A 27,441-nucleotide genomic window follows, 5' to 3' on the forward strand; every position below is an offset into this window, starting at 1 on the left:
CCTTTTCCGCTTGACTCATACCTATACTAGATATTGCAAATAAGGGAAACCATGGGACCTATGCTTCTTTGGGCCTGGCTTACTTCACTTAATATAATTTTTTCCAAACCTTTCCATTTCCTAACAAATGGGGAAATGTCATTCTTTCTGATGGAGGCATAGAATTCCATTGTGTATATATACCACATTTTCTTGATCCATTCATCTACTGAGGGGCATCTGGGTTGGTTCCATATCTTAGCTATGGTAAATAATGCTGCAATAAACATAGTTGTGCTGGTAGCTTTAGTGTGGTCTTGTTTGTAAACATTTGGGTAAATGCCCAAAAGTGGGATTGCTGGATCATAGGGGAGATCTATGTGAAGTCTTTTGAGGAACCTCCATACTGTTTTCCAAAGTGGTTGAACAAGTTTACATTCCCACCAACAATGAAGTAAGGTTCCTTTCTGTCCACATCCCCTCCAGCATCTGTTGTTGTTGGAGTTCTTGATTTTTGCTGTTCTAACTGGAGTGAGGTGATATCTCAATGTTGTTTTGATTTGCATTTCTTTTATGGCTAGGGATGTTGAACATTTCTTCATGTGTCTATTGGCCATCCTTCTTTCTTCTTCAGAGAAGCTTCTCTTTAAGTCTTTCGCCCACTTATTTATTGGGCAGTTGATTCTTTGAGTATTTGTTGTTGGGTGGTTTAATTTTTTGAGTTCCAAGTATATTTTAGATATGAGACCCTTGTCCGTTGTATGGCTAGTAAAGATCTTCTCCCAATCGGTGGGCTTTCTATTGATCTTGCCAGCTATGTAATTTGCCCTGCAGAAGCTCTGCAATCTTATGCAATCCCATTTGTCCAACCTTACTTTGATTTGTTGTGCTTCCGGGTCTCTATTCAGAAAATTTCGACCTGAGCCAAGGAGACCTAGGGTTTCTCCTATTCCATCCTGTAATGTTTTCAGAGTGTCTGCTTTGAGTTCAAGGTCTTTGATCCATTTGGAGTTGATTCTGGTACAGGGTGATATATAAGGATCTAGCTTTAGTTTTCTACATGTAGTTAACCAATTTTGCCAGCACCATTTACTGAAGAGGCTGTCTTTCTTCCATTCTATTGTTTTAGCTTCCTTATCGAAGATTAGATGACTATAGGTCTGTAGGTTCATTTCTGGGTTTTCAATTCTATTCCATTGGTCCTGAGGTCTGTTCTTATGCCAATACCAAGCTGTTTTGATTACTATGGCTTTATAGTAGAGTTTGAAATTTGGTATTGATATTCCTCCAGCAGTGTTCTTTCCGTTGAGGAGCGTTTTTGCTATTCGGGGTCTTTTATTGTTCCATATGAATTTTTGGATTGCCTCCTCTATTTCCTTGAAGAATGAGGGTGGAATTTTGATAGGTATCGCGTTGAATTTGTAGATAGCCTTGGGAAGTATTGCCATTTTCACGATGTTAATCTTGCCAATCCAGGAGCATGGGAGGTTTTGCCATTTTTTAAGTTCTGTGTTGATTTCCTTTTTCAAGATTTTAAAGTTTTCATCATAGAGGTCCTTCACTACTTTGGTTAAGTTAATTCCTAGGTATTTTATTTTTTGTGGGGCTATTACAAATGGAGTTGCTTTCCTAATTTCAGCCACACTTTTCTCATTGTTGGCATATAGAAAAGCCATTGATTTTTGGGGGTTAATTTTATAACCTGCTACTTTGCCAAAGTTTTGAAACTTTATGCTAATAAGTTTGAGAACTTGTCAGAAATGGACCTTTTCCTAGCAAATATTGACATGCCAAAACTAAACCAAGATGAGTTAAACCAGCTTAACAGGCCCATATCAAGCATTGAAATAGAAACAGCAATAAGAGACCTCCCAGCTAAGAAAAGTCCAGGACCAGATGGTTTTACAGCGGAATTTTACAAGGCCTTCAAAGCAGAGCTCACACCAATACTCCTCCAACTCTTCAATGAAATTGAAAGAGAAAGCTCACTACCGAACACATTCTATGAAGCCATCATAACCCTCATCCCAAAACCAGGCAGGGACTCATCAAAGAAAGAGAACTATAGACCCATTTCTTTGATGAACATTGATGCAAAACTTCTCAACAAAATTTTGGCCAATCGACTTCAACAATTCATCCAAAAAATCATACACCATGATCAAACAGGATTCATTTCAGGGATGCAAAGCTGGTTCAATATACGCAAATCAATTAATATTATTCATCACATTAACAGGAGCAAGAATAAGAACCACATGGTTATCTCAATAGATGCAGAAAAAGCATTTGACAAGATCCAACACCCCTTTATGATGAAGGTTATGGAAAAATTAGGAATCCATGGAACATTCCTCAATACAATAAAGGCTGTATATGACAAACCTACAGCCAGCATTATACTCAATGGTGAAAAACTAAAGCCATTTCCTCTTAACTCAGGAACAAGACAAGGATGCCCACTCTCTCCACTTCTCTTCAATCTAGTATTAGAATGCCTAGCTACAGCAATAAGACAAGATGCAGACATAAAGGGGATCCAAATAGGGAAAGAAGAAATAAAACTATCCCTCTTTGCAGATGACATGATCTTGTATTTAAAGAATCCCATAGACTCCACTCCCAAATTACTCAAGCTGATTCAAAACTTTGGCAAAGTAGCAGGTTATAAAATTAACCTACTTATGCTTTCTGCATAGCTGAGATTATAGATGTATACCCCCAACCAGGCTTGTTGATATTCAGTCTTTTCTCCAAGATAGCCTCAAACCATGATCCTCCCAAGTCTTTAGAGATTACAAGTGGGAGTCACTGAGCTCAAGTTTAGTGTCTTATTTCTTAAGGGTTTGCTTTTCAAGGAGTTCTGTACACATACAGCTGCCACACCAAAATGAATTTCTTATCCATATAAATTTCCACAATGTGAAAAGTTCTTTTATAATAGAAATTTCCATAAAAAATCTAAAATTAAGAATGGGATATAGGCCAGGCACCAGTGACTCATGCCTATATTCCTAGCTACTCAGGAGGCTGAAATCAAGAATCACAGTCCAAAGCAAGCCTAGGCAGGAAAGTATGTGAGAGTCTTATCTCCAGTTAATCACCAGAAAATCAGAAATGGAGCTGTGGCTCAAAGTGGTCAAGCACTAGCTTTAGTGCATTAGCTCAAATGGTAGAGCACTGGGCTTACATGACCAGGTCCTGAGTTCAAGCACCATGATCAGCATGAGAGACAGAAAGAGAGACAGAAAAAATGAAAGAGTGAGCATGCCATCAATATTCTTTTTTTCTTTTTTCTTTTTGTCAGTCTTGGGACTTGAACTCAGGGCCTGGCACTGCTCCTGAGCTTCTTTTACTCAAGGCTAGTACTCTATAACTTGAAATACAGTGCCACTTCTGGCCTTTTCTGTTTATGTGGTACTAAGTAATCCAACACAGGGCTTCATGCTTGCTAGGAGAGTACTCTAATATTAAGGCACATTCTCAGCCTCAAACATAAATATTCTTAAACTACAAGCATTAAAAATACTCCCAATATAAATAAGACTATGTTGGGCCTGGCACCACAGAGTGTGGTTGGGGTAAGAGACCAACAAAATGCTGGTGTAGTGTTTACACCTGCCACAAGAACTATACAGACATGGGAGCTATTACTTGGCAGGCTGTGGTCAGGCTAGCCTGGGTAAAAAGCTACTTTATTCAAAAAATAATGAAAAAGGATTGGGTACATAACTCAAGTGATTGAGCCTCTGCATGGCTAGTGCAAGGGCCCTGAGTTCAAACCTAGTACTCCCAAGAGGAAGAAAAAGACCACCGAACAAACTCAGAAAATGGCAATAAGGTAGAAATAAATTTTAAAAAAAGGATCACATATGATTATAAATAAGCTGGTAATAACTAATCCAGCAAAACAAGACTTTGAATTAATTTATATTCTATTTCATTTTAATATACCATCTACAGACGAAATACAGCACAATGAAAATTTGAATTTTAATTCACATGACCTCATTCTTTTCCTTTCTGTATTGACATTAATACTATTTGAACATAACATTTTATGAAGGCCCAGACAAAGAAATATTACTTTTAGTAAACTATTTAAATGTAGAATTGGATGTGTGGCTCAAGTGACACAGGCTTGGTCTAACAAGCCAAGCTCAATTCCCAATATTGCTGGGAAAATATTACAGTCATATACAGAATCCAGCATTTTTTTTCATCCTAGTGCAGAAAAATAAGTGTTCAATGATGGCTTTTTAAGGTTTTAAAGTACATATAAATTAAGCTGCATTAATAAAATACATCTCAACTTAAATATTGTGTGTTCTAAACACGTAGAAACTGCAATTAGTTTGAAAAGACCCTTACAATTAAAGGAGGTACTCTTAAGGAAGGGACCCAAAAGTGGAATGAATGCCTCTGTGTCAGTGAACCTGTAAAATAATATTTATCAACATGAATGCCAGTAAATGGCAACAAGTTTTTAATATTTTTTTCCCATTGTTGATGAAGATGGTGTTGTTTTTTTTTCTTTTTGGTCTTTATTTCTTGTTTTTTGTCTGTTTGTTCCTTTAACTGTCTTTGGGGGGTAAGAGGAGGCAAAGAAATGGAAGAACCAAGGGTAAACAAATGCAGCAGTGATACTCAGTAGACACTATCAGGAAAATGAACTGTACAACTATACAATTTGTAGGTAGAGATGGGAGAGGGAAATGGAGAGAGCAAAGGAAGGGGTGAAATTGCCACCAAAGAAATATATTCATTATCTGCTTATGAAATGGTGACCCCTCTGTACATCTCTTTAATAATTAGTAACAGGGACTGGGAAATTAACTAAGTGGTAGAGTCCTTGTCTAGCATGCATGAGGCCCTGGGCTCGATTACTCAGCATCACATAAGAAGAAAAAGTTGGAAGTGGTGTTTTGGCTCAAGTGGAAGAATACTAGCCTAGAGCTGAATAGCTGAGGGACAGAGCCTAGGCTAAGGGTTCAGGCCCCATGATCAACAAAGAAAAATTACTAACCATTTTTTTTAATCTCACAGTTTCTTTTTGCCATAAATTTTGATTAACTTCCACTTTGGTTTTGCTTTTGCTTTTGTTGTACAGGTTCCTGAGTCTTGAGCTCAGGGTCTCTCTCTCTCTCTCTCTCTCCCCTCTGTCAGCTTTTTCTCTCAAGGCTGGCGCTCTACCACTGGAGGTATACGTTCACTTCCGGCCTTTTTTTTTTTTTTACTGTTTAACTAGAGATCAGAATATCTATCTCAGGTTCATCTGCCTGAGCTGGTTTCAAACTTTAGTTCTCAGATCTCAACCTCCTAAGTAGCTAGGACTATATATTTAAGCAACAAGTCCCTGGCATTTCAAAAAAATATCATAAAATAGTTATAGTTGTGACATTTCCACATAATGTTACCCTCCCTCTTCTCAAAACAATTTCAACAGGTTTGACAAAAATCTACTTAAACCATATTCATTCTATTTTCCCTTAGTCAACCCTATTACTAGTACTCCACCCTAGCCTCTCTCTCTCCCCCAACTTGATATTGATCAACAGCTTTCATGTAATTTGCATATATAGTTACAATGTATTTCAATATTATTCATTCTTTTCCCCTTCCCCTTCTCCTCTTAAATAGACTTGTAGACTCAAATTCTATGTCTGCCCATAATAATAAAAGTAGAATCATGTCTACAAATACATATGATTTTTAGGTCTAACTTTTGTATAGGAGAAAAAAACATATATCTTGTGGGGGTTTTTTTGTTGTTGTTTAGCTTAGCTCATTATGATGTCTTCTAATTATATCCATTTTTCTGAAAGCGACTTGATTTCATTTTCCTTCATGGCTGTGTAACATTCCATGGTGCATCAATACCACTTCTTCTTTATCATTCAAGAAGATTCCAATGCTGGGCGCCAGCGGCTCATGCCTGTAATCCTAGCTACTGAGGAGGCTGAGATCTGAGGGTCAAGGTTCAAAGTCAGCCCGGGCAGGAAATTCCGTGAGACTCTGATCTCCAATAAACCACTAGAAAACCAGAAGTGATGCTGTGGCTCATGCGGTAGAATGCTCGCCTTAAGCTGAAGAGCTGAGGGACAGTGCCCAAGCCCAGAGTTCAAGGCCCACCACTGACCAAAAAAAAAAAAAAAAGAAGAAGAAGAAGATTCCAGCTGTCTGATTCCATTATTTGGCTATTGTACACAGTGCTGTAATAAATATGAGTTATTCTGACATCTTTCTGGTATATTGATTTATTCTATTGACATATGCCTCATACTAGTACAGTGGAGTCTTTGGAAGGGTTTATTTTTAGACTGATATCCATAATGATTACACTAGTTTACATTCCCACCAAAAGACTATAAAGATTCCTTTTCTAATACATCTTGCCAGCATTTTTTGGTGGCTGTCATTCTAACTGAAGTAGATGGAATCTCATTGCAGTATTAATTTGCATGTTCTTTATTATAACTAAGGCTGTTGGACATTTCCTGATGACTTTATTAGCCATCCTGTTATTCTTCTTTAAACTATGTAATTACATTATTTGTGGGTTTTTTTTATGTCTAATTTCAGTCCTCTGTATAGTATGGATATCAATCCTTTATTTGTTGGATAAGTGGCAAAGATTATTCTCTTATTCTTTGAGTTGTCTCTTGATTCTGGTCGCTTCTTTTGCTTTGAAAAAAACTCTTAATTTGATACTGTCCCATTTACCCATGTTTATTTCCATTCTCTGGAGTCCTATTCAGAAAATAATTACCTGTGTTTCATAAGTTTTCTTATATTTTTCTGTAGTAGATTTAAAACTTCAGTTCTCATTTTGAGCTCTCTGTACCTCTTGGAGTTTTTGTTTTTGTTTTTGTTTTTAGAAGGTGACAAAAGGCCCGTTTTCAGTATCCTAAGTGGATGACCCATTTTCCTAACACCATTTATTGAAGAGTTTTTTTTTTCTCCAATGTGTGTCTTTTGGCTCCTTTGTCAAATATCAGTTGGCTACAGATCTGCGCTCTTATTAAAAACTTTTACTCTATGAACAAGATGTTTTTCTTTTCATTTTTATTTGCAAGTCCTGGGCCTGAACTCAGGGCCTAGCTACTGCCTCTGAGGTATTTTTCCCAAGGCTAGGATTCTACCACTTTAGACACAACTCTACTTCCAGCTTTTTGGTGGTTAGAGATAAGGATCTCACAAACTTTCTTTTTTTCTTTTCCTTCTTCTTTCTTCTTTTTTATTGTAAAAATATGTACAGAGGGGTTACAATTACATGGGCAAGATAGTGAGTACATTTCTTAGCAAGCATTGTAGACTCCTCCATTGTTTACCCTTCCCATCCCTTCCCAGCCTCCCCCCGCATCCCCACCCAATTCTCCACCTTAACCAATGTTGTAAAGTTCGTTTTCTACATTACAACTTGTACTTCTCATTGTTGCAACGAGTCCACCTGTGTCCTTATTTAAACGACTTGCTTTTCCCCTTCCCCTCCACAACTTATACCACATCAAATACAGTGAAAGCAGGGGTTATACTGTGGGGGAGGGACATACAAAGCAACAAAGAAATAATCTTATGACATTGCCCCATTTGTTAGGAAATGGAAAGACTTGGAAAAAATTATATTAAGTGAAGTAAGCCAAGCCCAAAGAAACATAGGTCCCAAGTTTTCCCTTATTTGCAATATCTAGTAAATGTACGAGTCAAGCAGAAAAGGTCAGATAAGGTGATGTTAGGAAAATGAAACCTAAGTCATGTAATTAAATGTTTTTTTTTCTTTCATGCATTTGTTTCTAACGCATTTATACGATTATTTCTCACAAATTTTCTTAACATGGCTGGCAAACAACCGTGATCCTCAGCTCTCAGCATCTTGAGTAGCTAGGGTTACAGGCATGCACCATTGGTGCCTGGCTTTAAACAAGATCTTAACTCAAATGTATTTGATGTATTAAAGGACGCACACCTAGTTGAAGCCCCTTCATAAATGCTCACATCTACCCATCAGACAGACCCCAGTGGGTCACTTCATTTTTAAGCACCCAGTAGTCCCAAAGTCTAGCAAAATAGCAATGCTAAGTTATTTTAATATTTTCTTTGTTCTCTTGCCATGAAACAAACCAAGATTAAAACACAAAATGAGTCATCAATGGCTCGTGACTACAACCATAAGTACCAAGGAGTCTGAGATTGAGTGATGTGGTTCGAAGCCAGCCCCAAAAGGAAAGTCCATGAGACTCTTATCTCAAACTACCAAAAAAGCTGGAAGTGGAGCTGTTGCTTGCTTCAAACAGAATAGCACTAACCTTAAGCACAAAAGCTCAGGGCACAGAGCCCATGCCCAGAGCCCAAGCTCCAGGACAGGCATCCACACACAATAAAAACCCTACAGACATACAGTTTGTACTGTTTGGCAATTAATGACTAAAAAGATGTGGGGAAAGAGAAAAAGGGAAACACAAACACCTGAGACTATAAAAATCAGCATTTATTAAACTTGAGCAGTGAACTGATTTTACAGAGAGGAAAAATCACAAATCTACCCTTTGTGTTGACCTAAATTATTTTATGCATAAATTCAAAACTCATGGTGTACTAACAGCTTATTGAACCATTTGATCAAATCTACAAAGATGAGCAGCAATTTGTTTTGACAAATAATGTTCTGCTGAAAGCAAACTGACAATGCTAAGTTCATTACAAGAAACAGCCCGAGAGATTCTGTCTATACCGTGACTTGTTATGCTAGAGAAAAGCATGCCTCTTTGTGTGACTAGGCTCCAAAATTGCTGTTGAACATTTCAAGGCTTTTAGTACCTAGCTCAAATGTAGTCAGCCTTCACACTGAACCCAAATCTCTAATAGTGGATGGAGTTTCATCAAATGTTACCTGGTAACATACAATTACCTGCTCTCAACCGTATAAACTCTAAGGCAGTATTATTGAAAACTCATGTGTGGTTGTCTATTAAGCTTTTATCAAAATACTATGTTTTTAAATGATATTGATGACACTCCATGCCAGACCTGTGAAGGAAACTCAAAACTGTTAGAACTACTTAGTCACGTGAGTCTGTCCTTTATTCTATTCACTACTGCCAGTGTTTTCGGCATGAGCCAGGGATGGACTGCACATCACTTCTCATTCACTTCTTCACAGATCCAAAGTTCACATGACAGCACTGACTGCACATCAGCTGATTACAAAAAACAGGGACTGGGGACTTTGCTCATTGAAAGAAAACTTGCTGGCAAGTGCAAAAATTTAACTTCAGACATCAGCTCTGAAAAATACAGAAACAATTAAACAACAAACACAACTACAACCACAACCACAAAAAGTGACTCTTACTTGTTGTTGGTGGCTTATACCTGTAATTCTAGCTACTTAGGAGGATAAGATCTGAAGATTGTGGTTCAAAGCCAGGCTGGGCAGGAAAATCAGTGAGACTCTTATCTCTAAAAATCTAGAAGTGAAGACATACATGGTTCAAGTAGAGTGCTAGCCTTAAGCACAAAAGCTCAGGGTCAGTACCCAGGCCCTAAGTTCAAGCCCCAGATTCTGCACACACAAAAATATCTTACTCTAAGACTTATTTATGAACTAGCATCACCTAAATTAGTGACAAACAAAACCAAAATGAATGCCACAAGATATGTCTTCCTAACACCAATCTTGGAAGCCCCACAAATGGCACAGCCACCTCTACATACCCACATATAAATATTATGTGTGTATGTGTATATATGTATATATACATACATACGTACATGTAATTGAAGTAAAACAAGAGATCATTGAAACTACGGAATTTGAGATTGAGCAACCACTCAAAAAGTTTCTGTTCCGGTTCCATAGAAGAGAATTGTGGTAAACCTAATTTTACTTTTGCCATTATTATTTTATACATTTGTCTTTTAGAACAGATACTCAAGGAAAAGAAGTTCTGTCTGGCATAGTGGAACAGAGTGGAACACTAGCATTCAGGAGGTGGCTGTAGCAAGCTCACAAGTTAGAGGCCAGCCTGGGACACAGAGAACTCCAGGTCACCCTGGAACTTTCTCCAGAATAATACTAACAATAAATAAAAACAAGATTGCATAAAAAGCTTAGATTCTTTAAAAGAAGAAAAATAGAAATACAGATGCATCAAGTTTTCTAATTTACAGAAAGGTGGTCTTACACAGTTTCTTGCTCTACACCGTGCCTTACCCTACAGTATATCCTATCACTTTCTCAGCAGACACCATGAAGGCCAAAACTACTGTAAAAGCAAACAAATACCTACTCTAACTAGCAGAATTGGCAAAGATCTAAAGTATCATGAAGCCATAGAGAAATGTCTAACAGGAGCATAATACAGGAGAAACTTCTCTTGTAGCTGCAACCCACATCTACAAATGACTATAAAGTAAGATGCAATACCAAGAAGCTAAAAGAACTCTGAAAGGTCTCAGAGAAGTATATAATATATGGGTATTTAGAAAGCTTCTTGAGACATACATAAATATGCTACGCCATATACTTGTTAGGGCATCACCAAGTATGTAGACATCTGTCACAAATCATTTAGCAAATATAAAATTAAAAAGCTCTTTAAAAACAGTTTCAAATGTAAATGCAACAGAGCAAACTTGTTTTAAAAATTATTACCTAGAAGCTGGGCACTGGTGGTTCAGGCCTGTGATCCTAGCTTCTCAGGAGGCTGAGCTCTGAGGATTGCAGTTCAAAGCGAGCCCTGGCAGGACAGTCCATGAGACTCTTATCTCCAATAAACCACTGAAAACTGGAAGTGGTGCTGTGGCTTAAGTGGTAGAGAGCTAGCCTTCAGCTGAATAGCTGAGGGATAGCAGTCAGGCCCAGAGTTCAAGTCCCACGACCACCATCACTAATAACAGCAAAAAGTTTTCACCTACGTACTTATACCAAAAAAACATTATCTCAGTAATTCAAAGCTCCCAAACAGTCTCTGCTTAGGTATATCTAATTATAAAGCATAATTCAATGATCACAATTCTCAATATAAGCAAATACAAGTACACAGACTTTCACTTCATCATAGGCTTTCAGGGGACACAAATTCACTCCTTACCTGGTGTCTTTACCTAATCCCCAGCTACGAGATACATATCCACACATGCTGTTTCAGTTCTAGTAGCTCTAGAGAAATGAAGAGTATTCCTTTAGCATACAATTGACACTCTAGTCAATTTCTACATCAGAAAAAGTGGACCATAAAAGTTGTCCCAGGATCAGCCTTTCACAGAGTAATACCATACTGATATGAAGTTGGTTAAATATTCAGACATAATAAACAGATTCATGTATTACTGAAACTTATGTGCAAAATAGTATTTATAAAGTGACTTAGATTTTTATAATTCTCACTGTATCTTTCAAAATCTCGTTTCCCTCTCTGGTCAAATTCATCAAAAGCTCTGTTCCCGGGACCACCTGTGCCTGTGCTTAACATGCCCCTCTTGGGCCTCCACATCATCTCAGTTGCCTGTCTCCATCAAACCTGTCCACTGGTCTAGGAAAAGGTGGCAATGCCATATGATAAGAGAACCCAAGCCTCTGCCTGTGTTCTGCCACATCCAGTCTCCTGGATGGTGTGGTACACCATCAGGCTCTGGTGTGTAATCACCTGCCCACTTTCCCTTCTGCCCATCCTCCTGCTTTCTGAGAACCTCCTTTTTTTCTACTAGGCTATAATCTCCTAAGATGTAGTTCTAAAGGACTACATCATTTTAATTATTTTAACCGTTGTTTATTAACATTTTTATGTGTAAAGGCTTTTCAAAACATTTGCCATAAAATAAAATTACTTATTTAAAATAGATCCTGGCCAGGTGCCAGTGGCTCACACCTGTAATTCTAGCTACCCAAGAGGCTGAGATCTGAGGAGCACAGCTCCAAGCCAGCCCAGAGAGGAAAGTCAATGAGACACTATCTCCAATGAACCACCAGAAAACTGGAAGTAGAGCTGTGGCTTAAAATGGTAAAGCACTAGCCTTGAACAAAGAAGCTCGCAGAGAGGGCCCAAACCCTGAGTTCAAGCCCCAAGACTGACCAAAACAAAAAGGGATCATGAAATCAAGAAATCCAGAGCATTAATCCAGAGCTTCAATACTTGCACCAGTAACATTATACTATCATTTTCTCATGGCTAAGAAAAGCCATTCTTTCCACAATAGAAAAAACAAAAGATCCCATTTACAATTTTCTTTTCTTGAAAAGAAATGCCGAAGTACTGATGATTAATTTTGCTTTTCATATAAAAGACTATTCTAAATAAATTCTCTACATTGGCTTTTCCATCCTCTAACGAAATCCAAAACAATTTTAAAAAGGATTTTTTTTCTGATTTAAAATTCTATTCTTTTCCAATTTTCTTTATTAGCATTTAATATAATTTTGAGAAAAAAAGAAATTATTTTTAACCTATAAAAATCCCTTATGGAAATTGGACTAGACATAGAATTACAGAAAAAAAAATCATGGCACAATATGAATTGTTGAAATATAGTCCAAAGGGTAATAATGTTTTAAATAGTTTTTATTGAGATTAAATGATTACATGAAATTCACAAATTTCTCACTATTGTGCAATAGTAATACTTAGTTAAAGTCATATACACATTTTAACCTTCACAATGCAAAATTGTCATTATCATGGTCTATAGTTTGTGAATTGCATAAGCTTTGACAATACAACTATTTCTTTCAAATCGGGTGATATGTACCTTTCTTTCCTTTTGTTTAGTGCATGCTGCTCCCTCTTTCCCTCTCATTCCCTCACTCCCATTGCTGCCCTTCAGTTACTTAGTTCATTTTCATCAATGTCTGGTGTAGCTGATGGGCCCCTCTGTTTTGTGTTTTCCCATTACCCTCTGATTCTGTGTCCTCCTCCTAGCTTCCCTCAGATGTGCACACATATATGGAATATATATGCATATATATACATCATATATATGGTCAAGAATATGGAGTCATTTAGAAATGATATGACAAATTAAGTAGTGGTCCCTTGTTTCTTGAGTCCTGTTTATTTTGTCATATCCTTGCATTTTGGTTTTAACATCCACATATCAGGGAGCCATGTGCCATTTGTCTCTCTGATCTTGGCTTACCTTGTTCGAAATGATTTGTTCTAGTTCTACCCATTTCTCTGTGAATGACATTATTTTGTCCTTTCTAATGGCTGCATATTTCATTGTATATAGGTACTACAATTTTTTGATCCATTCACCTGTAGTGAGGCATCTGAGTTGTTTACAAATCTTAGATATTGTGAACAGTGCTGCAATATACGTGGAGGAGCAAGTGTCTTTCTATCCTGGTTCTTGTTGCTCAGGGTAGATACCTATGAGTGGTATAGCTGGGTAATAGGGGAGGTCTATATTTAGCTTTCTGAGGACCCTCCAGACTGCGTTCCAAAGTGGTTGTATTAGTATACATTCCCACCAGCAATGCAGTAGGGTTCCTCTTTCTCCATATCCCCTCCAGCATTTGTCTTTGGCTGAATTTAGGATGTGGACCATTCTGATTGGGGTAAGGTGGTGAACATTTCCTCATCTGTTTCTTTGCCATTTTTATATCTTCTTCTGAGAAGTCTCTCTTTAGCTGCTTTTCCATTTAATGTTTGGATAGATTTGGGAGGGGGTAGTTTCTTAAGTTCCTTGTATATAGTGGATATTAGGACTTTCTCTGATACATTGCTGGTAAATATTTTTCCCAGTTAATTAGCTGTCTTTCTTGTTGTGTTGCTATTTCTTTATCTATGCAGAAACTTTTTATTTTAAGGTAGTCCCATTTGTCAAGTATCTTTCCAATTTGTTGTGACCCTGGGAATCTGTTCAGGAAGTTCCTGCATGCCTGTAAGTTCAAGTGTCTCTCCTACTCTGTTCTGCAGTCCATTTTGAGTTGATGCTAGTGCATGGAGACTGGTTGGGGTACACTTTTAGTTTTCTGCATGTGTCCACCCAGTTTTCCCAGCACCAATAATTCTTCCCCTGTATGTCTTTGGCTGTTTTGTCAAATATCAGCTGAGTATAGGTATGTGATTTTACTTCTGGATCTTCTAATCTGTTCCATTGTTCTTCGAGTCTGTTTTTGTGCCAATACTAAGCTATCTTTGTTATTATGGTTCTGTAGTAGAGCATGAAATCTGGTATCGTGATCCATCCTGTGTTGTTTCTTTTACTTATAATTGCTTTGGCTATTCTAGGTCTTTTGTAAAACAGAAATCTTTAAAAAAATTCTACCCAAAACTTGAACAGCAAACACATATATGGAAAGTAACATCAGGGAAAATCAGTCCTATATTTATAGAAATCTAAATCAGATAACAATAAAACACAAAAGTCTTTTCAAATATATTAATGATAGAAACCAAGCCTAAAAACATCCCTGTGTTCTGGTACACTGTAATGCTTGAAAACAGAATATATTCCATATACATTTCCCCTTTGCTTTTTTGTTGTTGTTGTTTTGGGCTTACTGTTTGTTTGAAACGTGGTTTTCCTAATCTAACCCAGGATATGAACTTGAAATTATCCTGCTTCAGCCTCATAATTACTAGAATATCAGGTGTAAACCACCATACCAGGTCTTCTGTAATTTAAAACCTGATGAAATGAAATAATCTTGTACTCAGGAAGTTTAATATTTGACAAACTCAAACACAAAAGACAGAAAATAACAAATGGTTCAAGAATCCAGAGCTTGGTGCCAGTGGCTCACACCTGTAGTCCTAGCGACTCAGGAGGCTGAAATCTGAGAATTGTGGTTCAAAACGAGCTTGCTCAGGAAAGTCCATGAGATCCTTATCTCCAGTTAACTACCAGAAAACCAGAGGTAGTGCTGTTGCTCAATGTAGTACAGAACTAGCCTTGGGCAGAAAAGCTCAGGGACAGCTGTGCTCAGACCAATTTCAAGGCCCAAGATAAGAAAAACAAAATGACACTTCCCTACATATTTTTCACATGACTCATTAACAGGAGACCACTTCTAGTGCTCCTACCAAATGTAAATGGCAGTGTTCCTCCAGGAAAAAAGAAATCAGAGAAACACAAACCATGGTGTGTGTTACAAAAAGAACTGATCTACACTCTATTCCTGATTAAAGAACGTAGACCACCTCATGAAATTTGAATGCAAATCAGATAATTTAAAGAATCAGGTAACAGTGCTATATTAATATTAACAATTGTTTTTGACACTCACACATCGTACTTTCAAATGACAAAGAGAAAAGTATGTATGTAGAAAAGGAGAGAATGATAAAGCAAATATGTTAACAAGTTGATAATTAGGGAATCCAGATGAAGGGTATAAAAGAATATTTCATATAATTCTTGCAATTTTTTGGGGTCCAGTAATGGGGCATGAACTCTCGGCCTGGGTGCTGTAACTCAACGTTTCAGCTCAAGGCTAGTGCTCTACCACTTGAGTCACAGTGCCATTTCCGGCTTTTTTATTTTTGCTTATGTGGTGCTGAGGAATCAAACCCAGGGCCTCAGGCATGCAAGGCAAGTGCTCTACCACTGAGCCACCTTCCCAGCCTCGCAATGTTTTTTTTATAAATCAAGTTATTTTAAAAGAAAAAAAGAAAAGGTCAATACATTGTCTCATATCCCTGTGCCCCTACCATTACATGTTATTTCACAGATTTTCATGTCACAAAAATCTATCTTTTTCAAGGCTACCCTACTTATTATTTTAAAAAAAAGGTAGCTGGGTGGGGTTGGGAGATAAGGAAATGATGAAAGGGTGACAGGAATCAAGATGTATTGTATTCAAAAGCTGACATGTTCAATTGTACTTTTTAAAGTTCCGTACTTTTAAAAAATGGTTGAAATATGGGCTTTTGCCTTTGAACAAAATTTTCATTTTTTTATAGAATAAAAGTCTGAATAGAGAAAAAAATACATAAACCTTTCAAAAATATAGTTCTGATCTAAGAGGATTTTCATATATAAGTAGCCATTACGGAGAAAATTTGAAATAATCACCAAAAATAAAGTGAGCTTTTCCAGAACTTTCTCAAACCTTGTGGCAGATCCACCAGGTTGTAGATTGCTGTTTTATGTGTCCCTTCTAGTTAGTCACCACATGCACACCCCTTCAGATGAGCTGCTCTCTACTACATGTGCTTTATTCACTTAATGTAATCAACTCTAGCAGGGGTGAGGCACATTTGACTCATGGGTCATTTAAGACCTGAAAAATCATTTGGTACATTACAGATTATAAATATCCAAAGGGACCGTGGCAGAAACAGGTTCCTCACCCCAGCCTTATAAAGCCATGTTCTTTGGCTAAGACATTGTTTAGGACAAGGTCCTAAATGAATTTGGTAGTCAGGAAGTCAAAACACTTTGAGAACCTTGACTCCCTAGACAAAGAACTATCTTGCTAACAGGAGGCATAAGATAAATAATAGCTACCTTTGTAGAAGGCTCTGCCCTGATTCAGGAGACAGAATGCACCAGCCCTATGCCACACTTCACACCAGACAACTTTCCAGAGATTGGTATCATGTATCATATTAGACTTTTTTTCATTCATCTCATGATAGTCTACTTAGCAGATCATAGAATTAAGAATCTGTTTTAATCTGCTTAGGAGTCTGAATTCATAATGCTAAATCAAAACCCTAATTATATCCCTATTCTAAAATTAGCTCCTTAGTCTAAAACTTCATGTACGCATTATCCTGCCCATGTAATTGTAACCCCTCTGTACAGTATGTTCACAAATAAAATAAATAAATAAATAAATAAATAAATAGATAAATAAATAAATAAAAAGAATACAGTACACCCATCTGTTTTGGTTTTGTTTTGTTTTGCTGTACTAGGGCTTAATTTAAGGTCTGTAGCCATGCTACAAAGGCACTCTACTTGAACCACGCCTCGAGTCCCTTTTGATTATTTACTTGTTTATTTTTTTCTGGTGTCAGTATTGGTGCTTACACTCAGGACCTTGAGATTTTACTTACCATTATGTTTTTACAGCTGCTTCTCTATTAGGTTACACCTCTAGACTGGCTAATTAGAGAAAAAATATTATGGATTTTACTGCTTGGGCTGACTTCAAACTGTGATCCTCAGATCTTAGCCTTCTGGGTAGCTAGTGTTACAGATGTGAGCCACTAACGTCCAGCTATTTTGTTACTTTTGTATTCTTGCTTTTGTTTAGGCCAGCCTGGACCCCATATTTATGCTTCCCACACAGCTGACAGGCATGTACCACCACCCCCAGCTTTTTTATTTTTATTGTGTAAAAATACCGTACTGAGGGGTTAGAAATGCATGGGCAAGGTAATGAGTACATTTCTTATCAAGCATTGTTGCCCCCTCCTTTGTTTCCCCTTCCTCTCCCTTCCCATCTCCCAAACCTCCCACCCCCTCCGGCCAAAGTTGTAAAGTTTGTATTTCGACATAAGGACTTGTACATCTCATTGTTACAATGACTCCACCTGTATTCCTATTTAAACTATTTTGTGTGTGTGTGTGTGTGTGTGTGTGTGTGTGTGTGTTATTTTTGTGTTTTTTCCCTTTCCCTCCATAAATTATACCAACATCAAATACAATGAAAATAGGGGTTATACCGTGGGGGAGTGACATAGAAAGCAACAAAGAAATCATCTTATAAATATGTTAGAAACAATTACAAGAAAGAAAAAACGTTTGAATCCTTATCTTGAGATTCATTTCACCTAACATCAACTTATCTGACCTTTACTGCTTGTCTCAGACATATACTAGTTATTGCAAATAAGCGAAACCATGGGACCTATGTTTCTTTGGGCCTGGCTTACTTCAGTTAATATAATTTTTTCCAAGTTGTGTCTTGCATAACAGCTATGTTAACTGGTGTGAAACACTGAGTGCTTCTCATAGTTACAAGAAAATTATTTTTTTTCCTTTACAGTGATACTAGACATTGATCCTAGGGCCTTGTACATGCTAAAGTGCTCTACCAATAAAGTACCTTCCAAACCTACAGTTAAATTATTATTTACTTATTTTTGTTGATCATGGGGCTTGAACTCTGGGCCTGGGTGCTGTCCCTCAGCTCTTCAGCATAAGGCTAGCACTCTACCATTTGAGCCATAGCATCATTTAATGTTTTCTGGTGGTTAATTGGAGATAAGAGACTCAAAGACTTTCCTGCCCAGGTAGTCTTTGAACCGCAATTCTCAGATCTCAGCCACCTGAGTAGCTAGGTTTATAGGTATGAGCCAACAGCTCCAAGCGCCACAATTTAGTTTTAATTATACAACTGGTCCTGAATCTTAATATAAGGTAGTCTCTGAAATACACGAAGATCTTTCCGGTGAAAAGTGTTAAATAGAATTGGCTACTTATTAGGATAATTACAAATATCATGAAAACATTGCATTCTCCCTCGAAATTTCCAAAGACCAAAGCTAATAGTGACAGATATTTTCCACCAGAAACCAGTTGAAAGAGGTCAAGACTGCAAGTGAATCCACCTTGCTTTTCCATGCTGGAACTGCAGCTTGAAGTAGGTGATGCAAACATTGCATTTTACCAGCCCTTTCCAATTAAAGGCTGGCATACGGATTTTGATCAATGATCTAAACATAAGCCTAGAGAAGAAAAAGTATACAGTAAAATTTCCAGCAAGAGTTCTCATAAAATAGTTGCATTTTGGCTGAGGAAAGCAAGCTGAAACAGCCTCTGATGGTTCAAGAATATACTGAGCAAAGGGCCTCTGGAAGGTTTCTGTACAGATTTGGACAGTGGTTACATCCATTTCCATTGGGCAAGCTTCTGATTTCCACATTCTGGAGGATTAATGTTTCCGGTGTATGTCAAAAAGCATATTCCGAAGTGCTCAACATTTCTCTATTCTAAGCATTCATTCAATCTCCAGACTAAATTTAAAATGTTTGAGTATAGAAAAGCACAGACCTTCATAACAGGGCTAACAGGAATTTGTGTAGATCTCTAATATTCATTATATATAATTTTAGTACAGTAACTACATAGATGGAAATTAATGTGGTGCTTGCTGCTATAATGCACTTGAAAAAGAACTACAAAGATATTCTAAGTATAAAATTAAATATAGATCTCAAAAGCCATTTTGCCTAGACTCTAAATGGACAGATAAATTGGTAAGTGCACTGGATTACAATGTCAAGCAGGAAGTAGACTGCATCCCAGTTTTATATCACTTAAGATTTGAAAAAAGAAACAGCACTATGCATTTATGTAATTAAATTTGTGCATATAAATTCACATTGCTGACAGCAGGAAAAATAAAAGATCTTCATCCAGTGTCATACATGTTTAAAATTTCCAACTCAGGGCAGGACTGAAGTTCATTGGTAAAGTCCTCTGGCTTGGCTTGCTTGAGGCCCATGTTTGATCCACAATATGATAAGAAAAAAAACATGACAAAAATATAATTTTAAATTATAAAACAGTGAAAAGTCAGCTTATTAGCAGTATTAGCTGCAGTGTCACACTCTTCTAAAGGACACAACATTTTCATTTGTTTAAAAAAATGAAGCTAGACATGGAGTCATGATGGCACACACTTCTAATCTCAGCTATGTAAGAAGCATAGGGAGACATCTATGTCTGAAAAATAATGAGGCCATCAGTTCCAACTACTACAGCCAAAAATACACAGATAAGTAAATAAATGGAGAACCCTTGCCTCGTTTAACTTTGTATTTGTCTAATTTGAGAAAAAGTAATATCAAAAGTTTATTATCTCATTTGTTTAAATAAGGTCATACACTTACTGACATACGGAATAGCATTTGGTTTTCAGCATCTTTATTTTACTGACTTCTGATTCTCAAGTAGCTGTAGGGAGCCTAGGCGATACTCCGCCCACTCCCTTGCAGCTTTGAGGTAACCACCCCAGACGGTGCTTGGCGGGACACCTGGGCTGTGCGCGTGCGCGAGCCAGGTAGAGTCCCCAGCCAATCCCATGACACCTGGTGACGGTGAAAGGTAGACGACCAATGATAGAAAGACCCATGTTCCTATTCCCTATATAAGCGGCCATGTTTCGGGTGCACGCTCTCTCGCGCCCAAGCTCTCCTACAACTAAAAGGCTCTCCAATAAAGCGTGATCTGAGAAGACACCTGGTGTGGTGGTCGTTTTTCCTCGCTGGTCGAGTAGACGGTCACTACAACTGGTGCCGAAACCCGGGACCCGTGCGAGAGGCCGAACCGGAGCCAGAACTCAACACGTGGAGAGGGGACGTCGGTAAGTATCCCCCGGTATGCTGTTCACTGTAGATTTAGATATTTATTGGTTGCTTGCATTGCTTCTTCCTTTGTGGCTTGTCTTTTTGATGGTGCGCATTTGCCTCGAGGAGGGAGGGTTTGATTTAATCCAGGAAGGATGCAAAGTACTAACATGGCATCAGGATAGTCTATCAGAGTCAGCATCCAGTAAAGGGGAAGAAAATAGGCCTAAAAGACAAAGGGAAAAAAGACAAAAGGATCCTAAAGAATTAAAGCAGGAGGGACTGCAGCCCTCACAAAAGGAGAAGGGTCTTAGGGAGGAGGGGGTCTCAAGGAGACCCCCATGCCCTTCTTTAAAAGCAAACCGGTTCTCAGCCCTACATGTGGAAGGGCGGGACCAAGAATGCAGTGATCTTATGAGTGACTCAGAGGAAGAAATGTTAGAGGAGGAGGGAGAACAGCTTGATCCAGCTGATAGTGAAGACTTAGAAGAGGCTGCGGCGGAGTATGAGGCAGACAGATATGGGGGGTGGCGCCCCCTAGGGGTGGGAGTACCGCAGCAGCCAGGAAGAGGAAACGGAGCTGGCCCTCACCCATCGGCCCCCCGGCCGTGCCCGCCGGCGGGGGCGGAGTCACTTTATAAAAGGAAGCACCTGGTCGCGGCTGGTGGCCGCTTTTCCAGTTTTTGAAAATCCAATTACTAATGAAAGAAATTTTGAGCAGGTTTCCTACTTCCAGCTTAAGGATTTAGTTGAGGCAGTCCGGACTTATGGGGTGACGGCCAATTATACCACTGCCTTGCTTCAAAGGCTAACTATTAATGCTATGATTCTGTGGGAGCAAAAACTGTTCAATATTTTCCTGAATTAGTGGCTAAACAGGCAATTTTGATTCTGAGAGAAAAAAAAGGCAATTTTGGGTATAAAATATTGTTTAATGCACTTTGCAAAAATTCCAGATAAATTAATTATTCCATACACCCGTGAGCAAGTTGAAATTTTAGCAGCCACAGTGGATATGTGGGCAATTCTTGTTTGCTCATTTCCAAATGTAATTGATAACCATTATCCTAAGCATCCTCTGCTTGCCATAGTTAACAAAAATTTAGTGTATTTTCCTGTTGTCACTTCAAAGGAGCCCTTGGTTGATGCCCTGACCATCTTTACGGATGGATCAAAATCTGGACAAGGTGCCTTTTTTGTTCAAGGACACAAACAGCCGGTAGTCTTTAATTTTCGGCCGAATGCCCCACAGGCTGTTGAATGTTTAATTGTGCTTGAAGTTTTTTAAAGATTTGATCAACCTTTTAATTTATTTTCTGATTCATTATATGTTGTAAATGTCGTTGCTTCTCTTGAAGTTGCTGCTTCAATTAAGCAGGCCAGTACAATTTCTAATGTTTTGTTACATATTCAGTCCCTTATCTTAAACAGAAAACACCCTTTTTATATTGGACATATTCGCGCCCACTCTATGTTGCCGGGCCCGATGGAAAGGTGTAATGATTTGGTGGACCAGGCAACTCGGGCTGTGGCTCTGGTCGCTGCTGATCCTGTAGAATTGGCAAAAGACTTTCATAGATTGTATCATGTACCGGCTAATACCCTTAGGAAAAGATATAATTTGTCCAGGCATGTGGCAAGAGATATTGTTAAAGCCTGTAAATTTTGTGTTACCTTTCTTCATCCTCCCCATGTGGGGGTAAACCCCAGGGGGTTGAGACCAAACTCCCTATGGCAAATGGATGTTACTCATCTGACAGAATTTGGTAAGTTAAAATATTTACATGTGTCTGTGGACACCTTTTCTGGTGTCATTCATGCCACACCTTTGGCAGGAGAAAAGGTGTCTCACGTCAAAATACACTGCTTAGAAGCTTGGGCAGCTTGGGGAAAGCCCCTTAGACTCAAGACAGATAATGTCCCTGCTTATACTTCCCATGGTTTTCGCGCCTTTTGCACACAAATGCAGGTTGCCCACACCACCGGATTGCCCTACAATCCTCAAGGACAAGGTGTAGTGGAAAGAGCTAATAGAAGCATAAAAGAAATGCTTCAAAAACAAAAAGGGGGAGTTGCTGAGTCTGCGTCCCCCAGGGAAAGACTTTCTCTTGCGCTCTTTACCCTTAATTTTTTAATTCTAAATGACAACGATCAGTCTGCCGCAGATCGGCATATGACAAGAGACTCCATGGATACTAAAGACATGGTTATGTGGAAGGATGTTATTAATAATAAATGGTATGGACCGGATCCGGTAATAACGAGATCCAGGGGAGCTGTTTGTGTTTTTCCACAGAGTCAAGAAGTACCTCACTGGGTGCCAATGAGACTGACCAGGCCGGTGGAGACTGCAACAGAACCCCCTCTTGAAGATGCAGCTGATCTTCCTGCTGTTAGCAACAGTGCTAATAGCAATCCCTGTGATAGCTAAACCGATGATGCTGTGGGCTGTTACAATTTACTGACTGGATTGCCTCTGCGGTGTCCTTTTCCAAAGAGCGGGTGGGAGTCAGAATGTTTTTAGCCTGCTGCTTGGGAGGATGCGTGGTCTGCCTATGGTTGGTCTGTCACCTTCGAGCCCAAACCAGAAGGGACAAGGTTGTTATCTTGCAAGCATTAGCTGCTTTGGGGAGTGGATCCTCACCCCAGATTTGGCTGTCGGCCCTAAGAGGCAGTTAAGCCTTACCATTCTGCATAGCCTTAGCACCCCGAGGGATCAGGGGATCCCATTGCACCGGGACAGGTATGCAATTTGCAATTTGGGACAGGGTGCTAGGCAAGTGCACTGCACTTGAGGGTCTCATCCCCTCAAGAAGAGCATGCTGGGTTGCAAGTAGGTTGATGCCCAAGATCCCACCTCTGCAAAAAAGGCATCGGACGGGCCTGGTCATCACTGGGGAAGGCGCCCCTCAGGCGAAGGCCAGTGCAAGGTCCTCTCATTAATGTCTTAGACAGAGGCCCAACCTCTACTCTTACCTGTTGCCATAAAACAAAGAAGGGGGAACTGTAGGGAGCCGAGGCGAGACTCCGCCCACTCCCTTGCAGCATTGAGGTAACCACCCCAGACGGTGCTTGGCGGGACGCCTGGGCTGTGCGCGTGCTCGAGCCAGGTAGAGTCCCCAGCCAATCCCATGACACCTGGTGACGGTGAAAGGCAGGCGACCAACAATAGAAAGACCCGCGTTCCGATTCTCCTATATAAGCGGCTGTGTTTCGGGTGCACGCTCTCTCGCGCCCAAGCTCTCCTACAACTAAAAGGCTCTCCAATAAAGCGTGATCTGAGAAGACTCCTGGTGTGGTGGTCGTTTTTCCTCGCTGGTTGAGTAGACGGTCGCTACAAGTAGCAAATTGATTTGCACAGGTAAAGGCAGAGTCATGATTTGCACAAGTCAAGGTACCAGTTCTTAAAATTTTCTGATAGAGTTGGAACTCACACTTTGTGTGTGTGTCTGCACACACACACATGTTTGTGTGCATGCTCAGGCCTCAGCTCTGTCTCTCAAGACTTCAGGCTCAGGGTTGGCACTCCACCATTGAACCACAGCCCCACCATGGTTAACTGGATGTAGATGTCTCCTGGACTTTATTGCCAGGGTGAATTCAAACCTAGATTCCATCTCAGCCTACAGAGGACCTAGGAGAAGAGGCATGAGTCTCTGCTTCCCAGAAGCAGTGCACAAGTATTGACCAAGCCAGGAACAGGTCAAATAAGCTCTGCTAATGATGACAACTACACATCTAACATCACTACTCATAACAGTGACAACTACAAACCTAACCTCAATACTCAGAACAGTAACAATTATACCCCTAACCTGAATACAAAGAACAGTAAGAAGAGCGACAACTACACACCTAACCTCAACACTCAGAACAGTCAGAACAGGGAGAACTGTAAACCTAACCTCACTACTATGAACAATGACAACTACATACCTAACCTCAGTACTCAGAACATTCACAACCACATATCTAACCTCAACACTCAGAATAGTCAGAACAGTGACAACACACTTAAACTCAATACTCAGAGCAGTGAGAACAGTGACAACTGCATACCTCACATCAATACTCAGAACAGTGACAAATACACACTTAACCTCAACACTCACAACAGTGAGAACCACACACCTAACCTCAGTACTCAGAACGGTGACAACTACATATCTAACCTCAGCACTCAGAATGGTGATAGCTACACACCTAACCTCAACACTCACAACAGTGACAACCACACACCTAACCTCAGTACTCAGAATGGTGACAACTACATACCTAACTTCAATACTCAGAACGGTGTTAACTACACAACTAACCTCAATACTCAGAATAGTGACAACAGCAAAACTAACTTTAGTACTCAGAACAGTGACAACCACATACTTAGCCAAAGTACTCAGAACAGTGACAACCACACACCTAACTTCAGTACTCAGAACAATGACAACTGCACACCTAAACTCAACATTCAGAACAGTGATAACTACACACCTAACCTCAATACTCAGAATAGTGACAACCACACACCTAACCTTAGTACTCAGAATAGTGACAACTACACATCTAACCACAGTACTCAGAAAAGTGACAACTGTACACCTAACTTCAATATTCAAGACAGTACCAACACACATCTAATCTAAATATTCAGAAAAGTGACAATTGCACATCTAACCTCAGTACTTAGAACAGTGACTACATACCTAAGCTCAATACTAGGAATAGTGACAAGTACACACATAACCTCAGTACTCAGAACAGTGACAACTACACACGTAAGATCAGTACTCAGAACAGTGAAAACTGCACACCTAACCTCAATACTCAGAACATTGACAACCACACTGCTAACTTCAATACTCAGAACACACAACAGCACACCATACCTCAACATTCAGAAGAGTGACAACTACATACCTAACCTCAGTACTAAGAACAGTGACAACTACACACCTAACCTCAATACTCAGAACAGTGATAACTACACACTTAACCTCAACACTCAGAAAAGTGACAGCAGCTCACCTAACCTTAATACTCCTAACACTGACAGCAAACCTAACTTCAACACTCAGAACAGTGACAACTTCACATCTAACCTCAATATTCAGAACAGTGACAAAGACACACCTAACCTCAACACTCAGAACAGTGACAACCACACACCTAATATCAACACTGAGAACAGTCTGAACAGTGACAACTGCACACCTAACCTCCGTACTCAGGATAGTGATAACTATACACTTAACCTCAACACTAACAACAGCAACAACTACATATCAAACCTCAGTACTCACAACAGTGACAACTGGACACCTCACCTCAACACTCAGAACCCTGACAACCACATACCTAACCTTAATATTCCTAACATTGGCAACCACACACCTAACTTCAACACTCAGAACAGTGACAATTACACATCTAACCTCAGTAATCACAACAGTGATAACCACAGACCTAACCTCAACACTCAGAACAGTCTGAACAATGAGTACTGCACACCTCACTTCACTACTCAAAACAGTGACAACTAAGCTCAACACTTACAAAAGTGACAACTACACATGTAAACTCATGACAACAGCACACCTCACTCAGCAATCAGGGAAGAAGGGGGAGGCAGGTGCAAGCGCCGTAGGTCAGGGCAGGTAAGGTGGAAGTGCTTTCTGAGGTGCCCTTCCCCTTCCTGCACCAGGCTGTGGTCTGATGAGGCAGGAGGCATCTAGAAGCTTGGAGGTGACAGGGTTAGGAATGCCTTTTTAGAGCAATCAGGGGTGATTCAGGACTGCAAGTGCTGCCAGGCCAGCGTCAGCTGGAGAACTGGAGAACTGCAGCCCTGCCCATGTCCTCTGCCTCCCGCCCCCTGCACCCTTCGTGTCCCTGCGCCCCACCCTCCACTGTTCCCCCCTTTCCAGGTCACCCCCTTCCCTTTTTGCCGGTCCCCTTTCACACTGTGCACTGGCTGGGATGGTGGTTGCGCAGCACCAGCCCGCTCTGGACTTGTGCACAGGCCCCGCGACCCCCCAACTTTGCCTGACTCCAGGGCCACCTGAGGTGCAATCTTCGCAGCCATGAATGCTCTTGACCCTTGCAATGTCTCCAGGGCTCCCACCTTGCTGTGCACAGTGCCACGGACTCACGTGGAGAGTACAGGCTGCTGGCCAGGTGGCCTTGAGACCCACGCCCCTCTTCTCCTACCTGCGTACCCAGTCGGGGCTGTCTGGCCATGGCACACCAGGCGCTGGGCTGCTCTTGAGCTCCTTCTGGGACTCCCTGCAGCTGCAGCCCATGCCCAGCCTGGGGACTGAGGTTCCGGCCTGGCCACACTCGGCCACCCCAGCCGCCAGGAGCCGTCACTACCACCTGGTCATGCATGTGGTGCTGCAGCTGCTGCTGGCACCAGAGCTTGGCCTAACGCAAGTGATTGAATGGGTCCCACTCTTCCTCCAGCAGCTGGTGGAAGCAGTTGGCCACGACCCAGCTTAACCTCTCCTGCATTGTGTTGCAGATGGCAACCATAGGGCACCCCAGGGAGCCCTTATCCTGCCAAGGTTACGGCGGGCCCGCCATGGGCAGTCCAAGCAAGCAAGGCTCAGGGAAGCCTGTGGTGAGGACACAGGCTGCCTGCCTCTGCCCTCCCTGCCAGGCCTGTTCTAGTCCCTCTCTGCGCTGCCACTACCACTGCCTGCCCAACGGCAGCGAGACAGCCAATCAGTACACAGAGACACGTCCATTCCCTAGCCTGCGTGCCAGAGAGCCTAATCACATGCTGGGAGGCTGTTACATCATAGGACCTCCATGCCCCACCCTGGCCTGTTTGTGAGAGGCGGGCCAGGGGCAGAGCCACTGCAGATGGGCACAGGTGACCTGGGCTGCAGACCCATTGTACGCAGCCATCCTGTAACCCCCTGGAGCTTGGGGTATGTTCTTGTCTGCTACACTTCTGTGAAGGTTACCCATTCACTTAGTCATTCAACAGCCCTGTACTTGGCATTTAGTGTGTGGTTGAGGAGGCACCAGCTACTTGTTGTTATGAACCTTAGATCTTATTCTGCATACTGAGGAAAAAAAAGAAAGACAGAGTCCTCTTCTAACTCCCAGTGCAAGTGTCTAACCTGAAGACATGACTCTTAATGCAAGGAAATGGCCATGAGGACGTGATTCCAAGTGCAAGGATCTTGGCACGAGGATGTGACTCCCAGTGTAAGGG

The 27,441-nt window shown here is 40.4% G+C and overlaps 1 protein-coding gene across 1 annotated transcript in view; it reads left to right on the forward strand.

The window, feature by feature from the left end:
- The window catches only part of LOC138805486 (GATA zinc finger domain-containing protein 14-like), a 76,177-nt gene extending 50,412 nt beyond the window's left edge, over positions 1 to 25,765 (forward strand). Inside the window, exons 2-3 of the mRNA XM_069990278.1 lie at positions 23,896 to 24,845; positions 24,975 to 25,765. Of these exons, the coding sequence (XP_069846379.1) occupies positions 23,896 to 24,845; positions 24,975 to 25,765 (1,741 nt within the window). The remainder of the gene's footprint in view (positions 1 to 23,895; positions 24,846 to 24,974) is intronic.
- Positions 25,766 to 27,441: the final 1,676 nt, after the last annotated feature.

Source organism: Dipodomys merriami, unplaced genomic scaffold (genome assembly GCF_024711535.1).
Source record: "Dipodomys merriami isolate MVZ:Mamm:240054 unplaced genomic scaffold, mDipMer1.0.p SCAF_396, whole genome shotgun sequence".
Taxonomy (NCBI): domain Eukaryota; kingdom Metazoa; phylum Chordata; class Mammalia; order Rodentia; family Heteromyidae; genus Dipodomys; species Dipodomys merriami.